Below are 9,567 nucleotides of genomic sequence, written 5' to 3' on the forward strand. Positions count from 1 at the left end.
AAGGAATTGACCCCTCGTATTTACAAGGTCCCAAAAATTCACAAAGCTAACATTCCATTAAGACCCATTGTGGACACCATTGGGTCTCCGACTTATAAGTTAGCCTCCTTCCTTGCTAAATTATTGTGCCCTCGTGGGAAAGTCAAAATCCTTCATTAAAGATTCCTACCATTTTGTTCAATTCATTAAGGACACTAAATTAGAGAGTAATGACATCTTGGTTAGTTTTGATGTTATTTCCCTCTTCACCAAAGTTCCCATTCTTGATTCTAGCGAGATCATCAAGCGTAAGGTTAGTGCTGAGATAGCTTCTTTGATGGAGATATGCTTGAGATCCACATTTTTCTCCTTCCAAGGCGTCATCTATGAACAGGTTGATGGTGTGGCCATGGGTTCCCCACTATCCCTTGTTATAGCTAACTTGTATATGGAACAATTTGAGGAAGTGGCCTTGCATTCTTTTCCCCTCAAACCTAAGTGGTGGAAGAGGTACATGGATGACACCAATGTTTATTGGCCTCATGGTCTTGACAAGCTAGAGGAGTTTCATGCTCATCTCAACAATTTAGCCCCTTGCATCTCCTTTACCAAAGAGCTAGAATCAGACAACCATTTACCTTTCTTGGATGTTTTAATCCTTAAAAAACCCAATGGTTCCCTTGGTCGGAGTGTGTTTCGCAAGGCCACCCACAATGACCATTATCTTCATGCCTCTTCTCTCCACCATCCTAGCCAAAATTTTGGGATCTGGAAAACCTTGTCCCTGAGAGCCCACCGGATTTGTGATCGTGATAACTTAAACCAGGAGCTTTCCCATCTTCGACAAGTCTTCAAGTGGAATGGCTATTCTGAGAAGCAAATTTCCAGAGCCTTCTACCAAGCCAAATCTCTCTTCGATTCCATCTCCAAACCCGACTCTTCTCAACCTGTAGTGCTCCCAGTTGTTTCCCTTCCTTATGTTGAAGGCATCTCCCACAAGATCTCAAAAATTTTGCTCAAAAAAGGTCCTCATTGTGCCTTCAAACCCTTGCCTACCTTGAAAAATCATATCCCCCCTCTTAAAGACTCTAGAGATGTCTTCTTAGAATCTAGAGTCTGCAAGGTTGTTTGCTCTTTTAACACTAGAATCAAAGAGCATGGCGCTAACATCAAGCATGAGTGCATTCTCAAATCGGCTTTAGCAGAGCATTCCTCTTCCACTAAGCACCACATTTGTCTAGAAGACACTCAAATTGTGTTTAAGGAGGACAACTTCTTTAAAAGGAAACTCAAGGAGGCAAATTGAGATCAATAATAACCCTACCAACCTCAATCGTGATGAAGGTTGGAGCTTGAGTTTCTCTTGGCACCCATTATTATCTATCCTTAAAACCTCCATCGCTCCTCGTTCTAACCTCTCCCTTCTTGGTCCCTTAGGTGTGGCCACCCTTTTGCCCTCCTCCTTCTCCTCTTGGCCTCCTCCTCTCTTTGTCCTCTCGTTTAGGTTCTCCTCTAGGCCCCCCCTCTCCTCTTTGCCACCTTTCTTCCAGGCCCTCTTTTTACTATCCTTTTATGTTGTTTAGGTTATTTTTTTATTTATTTGTTTGTGTTTTACATTTTTAGTTTCTTTTATTAGATGTTTTTATCGCCTTTTATTTTATATATATATATTTATTTATTTTCATATATATCCCTATATAGATATAATTAAATTATATTTATATTTTAAATATTTTTATTAGTAATTAGTGGATTTAGTTTCTTCTTCTTTTTTGTTGTTTTGTTGTTCTTTATTTTCATCTTCCTTTATTTTGTTCTATTTGTTAGGTTTCTTTTAGTAAGTAGGGCATTATCTTGGTCTTTATTTATTATTTATTATTTATTGGCCTTTTGTTTTTTCCTTGGTACTCGTGCACCCCTTCTTTATAGTAAGCTTTGGTTTGCATCTATCCATCTTACAACTCCTTGAGCTCTCTGGCATCCTGATGATGAATCATGGAGTGTGATTCAAAATTTTGATGATTAAAAACTTTTTACACAATCAAATCCAAAACTTGTATACATATTTGAATGGATTGTGGAAATCCAATAGCTCTGACAAATGTCATTGTCATAAGCTGTAGTGGAGTAATAAGGTGTTCTAAGAATAAGTTGGAAAATATTTTAATAACTGTCAAAATCTGCATTTGAAAGGAAAAAAAGGCATCTCAACCCTGAAACATGATTGACAACCTAAAATATTCTCTTTTGTGATAATACATGTGTTTCTAGTAAATTTGTATTCATAGTAAATGTTGGCTATTTAACGATGATATGCCAAAACTTGAAGGGTTTGGAGAACTCTTTGAGCTTGGTTATAAATGATAAATTTATGAAATATAGCACATGCTGCTCCTAGAACCCTTTTCAAGGAGCACTACCCTTTGACCCTGCTAGTTATTTTTTGTTCTTTGACTTTTTTGAAATATTTTTTTTAATCAGTAATTAAGAGTATATTTTATTAATATGATTAATAAAAGAGAGAAAAATCAGGGAATATCCCCTGTATCAAATCTCTGAACACAGCCCACCACTTCAACTACCTATACTCCTCAAGCCAAAAGGCGCCTTATTGCGCAAACTACATTCTAGTCATAAATTTTAAACACCTGCCTGCTCCTAGTAACCTATAAACACCACCAAAATGTGGTGAAACTGCCACCATTACCCTATACAAAATCCATTCAGAAAATTAGGCCCTAAATCTCTAAGTCCACAGGATGAACATAAACAAATACAAATTCACATTTTTTTCTTCTTTTTACTCAAACCATTAACCTTGAATTCTTCAGGAGCAAATTTCATTTTCTTTTCAGCATCCTTCTTCGCCTCCCTAGCTATTCGTTGCTCCACTTCCTTTTCACGGACAAAGTCCTTCAAAGCCTTCCAGCCCACACATGCCTCTTCCGTCCGAGCAGCCCAGTCTACTCCGTTGTTCCAAAGGATGAACGGTCTAAATTTCACATCGTCTCCATGTTGCATCAAGATTTCCCCACATTGCCGTCGCAATTCTCTACCCACTTCCACTCTCGCAAGAATAGAAGTCATCCCACAAGTTTAGTGGTTGGGGACACAAGCTCGCACCACCCACATCACTTCCTCCTTTGTGTCGAGCACCAAACCCCACACAACCACCATGGAGATGTGTCCACGTTTGTTCTATAACGAAATTCCGACCTTATGTAATCTTCACCGAGCAACATATCCAATATTTGCTGAAAAATGGGGCCGTCAAACTTAAACAAACCCCCAAGTCTTTTCTTTGATATTTTGCCAAAAAAGGCAATTTGTTGTTTCGTTGAGTGGAGTGAAAAATTAGTCTCCATACTAGTGCTATGAATATTTCAAAAACATTGCCTTCTATCGTTGTCCCTTTCGCTTGCTCTGCACATCAACCTAGGGAATAAAGCCCGCCGCCCACACTTGCTATTAAATAACAACACAGACACCTCCTGTCACTTTTGCAATAAAGAAACATTAAAGCGCTCTCCTTCGATGGTGTACAAATCACACGGCTTCCAACTCAACACCTCTAAAATCCTCCCATACTCCTTCACTGCCCACCTCTTGCAGTGATGTAGCTGTTTTAGAAAGAACATCGGCTATATCAGTACCTTCCCTTAGCACATGTGAAATTCAAAATGATTGGAAGGTTTCTAATTCAAATTTTATCAATAGAATATACTTGTTGATTTTCTAGTAAGCAACCTCGCCTTTCATAATAGCATTTGCTATTATTTGTGAATTGCCTTCCAAATGTAGACAAGGAATCGACAAACGTTGCACCATCCTCACACCCCACAATGCTGCCTGCCCCTCCACTTCATACTTCATGCCATCTAATAGTCTCCTTGCCCCTATAGCCAAGATATCACCTTGCCAATCCCGAGTGACAAAACCAGCTCTAGAAGGTCCCGGATTGCCCTTGACGCCCCATCAAAGTTCACTTTAACCCAACCTTCCTCTAGTTTCTGCCATTTAATTCCCACCCTTTTATCACCTCTCACTGTCTTCTTTTTTGAATCAGCTCGGGGATTTAAAGGAGAGAGAGAGAGAGAGAGAGAGAGAGAGAGAGAGAGAGAGAGAGAGGTCTTAAGGGGAGAGAGAGGGGTCCTAAAAAGAAATAAGAGAGAGCAAGAGGATCTAAAAGCCCATGAACAGGCCTTTTTCAAATAGTTGAATTACATATATACTTTTGGTTTCTCGAGTCTATCCCTATCCTAAGTAATGCTCCTATGGCTGTAGTAGCATTTTCAAACTTGTTGAAGATACGAGTGCAAGACTGCACATAGAGCTTGTGATGATGGGCAGAGTGATATAAGCTCCTCTCTACCATAGTTTGCGCCTTTGTCATGTTAATTTTATTCTTAATGCCATAGATTTCATAAGCCATGAGTTTTCTACACCTAAAATTCTTAAAACATTTACACATTTCAAAATGTTGTATCCTTGAACTCAAATTGGCTTTTGTACTCATTTGATCATTGTATACTTGTGTATGTCATCAAAGTAGCCTCTAATTGATAAGCTAACTATGTTTTTAACTGCATAGTAAAAACTTTAAATCGTTAAAAAAATTCTATATTTCATGTTTTTGTATATATACAGCCAATCCCATATGGAAGGAATAAAATTTGCTATACCAGCGTACTCAAACAAAACTTGTATCTGTTCTTGTACCAGTGTTGGCATCTTAAGCCTCAGCTATCTAAATAGTATGAGACATTTGCTAAATTCAAGTTCCAATCAGTCCATTTTATATTTTTGAAGCACCAAGTCGTATGCCAACAAAAATTGTGCAGTCAGTGATGCACATGCTTAAGATCTACATGACTTTGTAGGCCAAGCAAAGATTACAGACAATTCAATCAGGCATGGACAATGGCTTTATGTTTGATAGAAGGTTTTTCAAACATGGCATTTTCTGAATAAACAATAATTCAAAACACTGTTGTGAGATTTCCTTTTTTTGATCGGTTGTGAGTTATTCTTGCTGTAAGAGGATTATGAGCGAAACATTAAACACCTTTCTTTTCGTATGCTTAGTATTATGATTTAGAATTCTACAAGACCCTTTAGCTTTAAATTGATTTATTTTCAGCCAATGGATGATAATCTTGGGTGTGGATATCAGCACTTGCACAGAACAGTTTTTTGGAAATTAATGATATTTTCAAGGTCATGCTCATGTTTCTTTTGTATAGTCTGAGTTGAATATTCTGTCTCATGGAGTATTTTGGGTTTATATAACTGTGTATGGTTTACTGCCTAAATTATGTCTTGACAAATTTTTTTTTGCAAATCAAACTGTGGTCGCCATAAATTGTTATTAGTTCCTTTTATTTTGTATTTTTTCTCTTTTTCTGCTTATAAAATATTAAATATATTATATCAAAGCTATCTTCTGGCTTTACCTAGTGGGCTGCTTGGAATGATGGCCAAAAAATCATGATATTAGATATTTGAATATGATTTTTAGAGTTCACAACAAAGAAAAATACATTGCTTTCATTTCAATAAGCGTTTTGGACACAAATGCCTACATTGCAAAAGGATGTTACTTTTAAAATGTTATGAGGCCAGATAATTTTTTATTTTGTTTTTAACTTTTAACCACATTATAAGTGTCGAAATACACATCTTACAATACCTTAATATTTTTCATGTTCTAGTCAACTATTTTAAAAAAAATACCCTAAGTTCTTTCATGTTCTGGTCACTTATTCTTTTTAAGAGTTGATAACTTTTTTCATGGAAAATTTTAAATTTCATTTCTGGCAGCAAAATGGACTTGATGATACACTCCAAGAACTTCTTAGTTGGGTTGAGCAACTTTTTATTGAGCTTGATAGTGACGGATCATATAAAGATTCAACATCAACAGTTCAGGGCAAAAGGAAATGTGTCAAGGTTCAGCACCTTAAGTCAAGCAAAACAGAATCCTTGGCAGAAATTTCAAATACTAAAGATGCAGGTTCAAACTTAGTTAAAGCTCCTTTCTGTTCTTCTTTTTGGATTTTTCATCCTTGATATCTCATGTGGTGAGAGAGTTTAGGCACATGAAATCATAACCATCTAATTTTATTTTGGAGGCCAGTTTTAGCCATCACTATTTTATCCTTTTTGCATAGGTGCTACTGGGAAAACAGGTATCAGTGAAGGAAGCATGATTAATCTAGTTGCCAGGGTATCTGCAACAATTCTAAAGTCAATTGTGGACAGCAGTTACCTAAGTCTTGTGGTACAGGTCTCTGTACAGGCTAGATGCTTAAGTTTTGCATCAGCATTTTTCGAGTACATGAAACTGCAAATTGAGGAACAATCTGGGGGTCAAAAGTGCATGGGAAATGATTGGAAATACATCTTGGTTTGTGTAAAGAGCTCTGCTACTTATGCTGCAAAAATGCTATATTTATGGCTGAAGAACTCCAATGATTTAGCTTCTGAAGCATCTCGTCTTGCAAATAGTCTTTTTGATCTGATTACTTTGAGTGAGTCTGTGATTGGATCTAAGTTTGCAGGATCTATTCTAGCTGTACTAAAACCATGGATGCCAGATCTTCTTATTGCTGTATCTGCTGCAAATGCTCTTTACAATGATGTAAATTTGGAGAGTGAAAGGTCAAAACAGGGATTTGATGAGTTGGTTGAAGAAGGCAAACAATTGTGTTGTGCTTGGACTGTAACACTTGCAAATTTGGGACTTTGCCCTGCCAATGTCATAAACTCTCAAGAATGCCATCAATCAGAAGCTGATGCTACAGGAGGGACTTCTAATGAGGATGAAGAAGCCAGAACTAAAGACAAACTCAATTGCGTTGCTCTTGACTTCATGAAAACAGTGATTGATTTGCTCCAAAAGGGAGATGTTAGGGTTTTGCGTGCAATTATGAAAATTTTCTTGTCACAGGCAGCATTTGCTTTGAAAAGTAAGGTTTACAGCAGGGTTCTGAGTTTGCTTCACTTCTCATGTGGAAAATTATTAGGGTTTCAGATGGCCCAAGAATGTGACCTTGATATTGTTCTAAATGAGAGCTCACTATACACTTTAAAAGACATAAATATTCACATAGAAGAGGCACAAGTGTCTTTGCAGGGGGACCAAGATGCTGGACAAACACTTAAAGTTGCTAAAGAACTAGTTGAAAATATCATTTCACGTTATAGGGCCTGAATAACTGAATACCTTTTTCAGTTGAGCATGCAGGTAGCCTTTAACAGAGGACTACAGCATGTCAAAGAAGGCTATAATGAAAATTAGGGAAATACCTTAGGAATTGATCAAGGCAGGCATTGTTCTAAATTATGCTGACGTCCTAGTGTTCCGATGTTTATATTGATATCAAACTATTTGCTTATTAGTTCATGCTTGCAGTCAGATTGCTTTTGCATCCATTATATGTTATTAATTTGATACTGTGATCAATCAAAATAAAAGATTAAGCCATTTCTATTCATATGTCCAATGCTTTGGTCTGCAGATTTATTTATTTATTTTTAATTGTAAATATTCAATGTAAAAGTCTTCCGATCGGCTATTCTACCTTTTTTACCAAATCAAGTCTTATTGTTCGTTCAGTTTTGTGTCGATATGTGGTTTCTCAAGTATGGAGTTTTCAGTAAATAGCGATCTCAATATTTTTTACTGTTCAAAATAAATGTCTGTCAAAGAATGAACATTTTTGTCTCAGTGAGCTGGCTCGATAATTAAAGCCAATAATGTGTGCCCTCTCAGTTTGATTACCCTGCTTAACTAACCACATGAATAATGGATGTGCTGGGTTCAGTTTGGTTGTTATTTTTTTTGTTTAAATCTTTAGAATAGTTTTCATACTTTGACTCAGCAGACCAATTTTTTTGACTGCAAAGCTAGGCAAAAAACCCAGTAACTTAAAAAAATACTTAAATTTCTTAAAATAATATAATTTTAATGCAAAAATATAGGTATAAAATGTATCAAATGTGTTTGATAGGGATTTGTGGGTAACAGTATTGGTGGAGTTGAGGAGGAATGCTCGTTATGGGGATTTGGAGCTAGCATCCCCGTTGGGGTTGGGGGGCAACGTCCCTTGCAGGAGAATTTGGGTAGTGCTCCCAATGGGGTTGAGGGGTAGTGCCCTTTTAAGAAATTAAGGCCTTTGAGACCACATAGACGTTCATAGTGCATGCCATTTTCGTGATTTCTGTACAGAAAAGTTGGGGGTTACTTGAGTGTGAAAATTGTATTTTCTAGCGTTTTTCTCATGTCATTCTTGTGCATCACCAGTTTGTCTCACAAACTCAACAAGTACTCGCTATTAACTTGCCAGCCGACTTGCAAAAACTCACCATCTTGGTTTTTAGCCTCCTAGGAATGGTGAGTCTTGAGTGACAATGTGCTCTTGCTCAGGTTGGGAATTGTGATTGCTTGGCTGTGGATTAGCATCTCTGGTAGATTCTTTTGGAGGAATCTCAATGATTAGTAGTGATGATCTATGCAAGAGACTTCTTTCCTAAAGTCTCTGGGACATTACACCGATTATTTATATATTGTTCTATATGCAACCGATTATTGTTTCCCTCCCTTAGTGCATGAGTTATTTGTTTGGCCATGAGTTATCCTGTGAGGTCTAGAGTTTTGATTTGCTAGAAGTTCATGCAGTAATTTTTTGCAGATTCATTTGTGTCGATTTAGTAGAGAAGCCAACTATTACTTCTTTATTTTTTCTCTTCTAAGGCACGGTCAATAGGTTCCATCCGAAGATCTGATAGATTATTGCATCATTTTTTAAAGCCGCATAGAGGGGGTAAACTAGTTACAGGCAGTTTCCTTGACCACCTCAATTCTTTTCCCATACAGGCCCATGGATCAGGCTCTTTTTGGCATGAGGGTGCATTGCCAAACTTTGTCTTGCGGTAAATTGCCACTAAGACCCAACTTTTGGCTTGATTGGTAGTTAAGGTATTTTGTATGAGACGGGTTGCTTCTTTGTTGTCTCATCCTCATCTCCATGAGCTCATCCCCATTCATTGTTGGCTCTTGATCTTCCTTAGAGTAGATTACCAGCTACTATGCATGAGTGATTTATTTTTTATCTGAGTTTATGCATCTTTAGGGTTTCCCATACACGTAGAGGCGTCTATAAGCGGTCCTGCACTAATTCACTCTTCCTTTGCGTACAGCGAGAAGTGATAGGGCATTAGTGATTTATTCCACATTAGTTGTGTTACCCCATTATTTGTTTTGAACAAAATAATGTGTCTTTAATTTTGTTTCCCTCATTTGGTTTGATCCGTCTTTAGTCATGCACCTTTTGTTCCTTTATGTTTCACCTTTTTTGCCCCATTGAATCTTTCGGTTGAACCTGCATATTGGTTCAAGGTTCAAGGTTCAATCGGTCCCCTTGCACGGGTCGCGGCTTTGTAATGTTGTTAAGCGAGCGAGTGTGAATGTGTTAAGTCGGTCTTGAACTTGAACTTTGAACCATTTCTAAATCGGTTCAAGGTTCAAGGTTCAAAGTCTTCCTTTATGTTTGTTTAGGGTCTTCACTCGTTCCCGGTGTTGTGTTG

The 9,567-nt window shown here is 37.5% G+C and overlaps 1 protein-coding gene across 1 annotated transcript in view; it reads left to right on the forward strand.

The window, feature by feature from the left end:
• Positions 1–7,473, forward strand: part of LOC131073131 (uncharacterized) — a 45,348-nt gene extending 37,875 nt beyond the window's left edge. Inside the window, exons 4-5 of the mRNA XM_058009517.2 lie at positions 5,800–5,992; positions 6,150–7,473. Of these exons, the coding sequence (XP_057865500.2) occupies positions 5,800–5,992; positions 6,150–7,192 (1,236 nt within the window). The 3' untranslated portion in view covers positions 7,193–7,473. The remainder of the gene's footprint in view (positions 1–5,799; positions 5,993–6,149) is intronic.
• The last annotated feature ends 2,094 nt before the right edge of the window (positions 7,474–9,567 follow it).

This window comes from Cryptomeria japonica, chromosome 5 (genome assembly GCF_030272615.1).
Source record: "Cryptomeria japonica chromosome 5, Sugi_1.0, whole genome shotgun sequence".
NCBI classification, from domain to species: domain Eukaryota; kingdom Viridiplantae; phylum Streptophyta; class Pinopsida; order Cupressales; family Cupressaceae; genus Cryptomeria; species Cryptomeria japonica.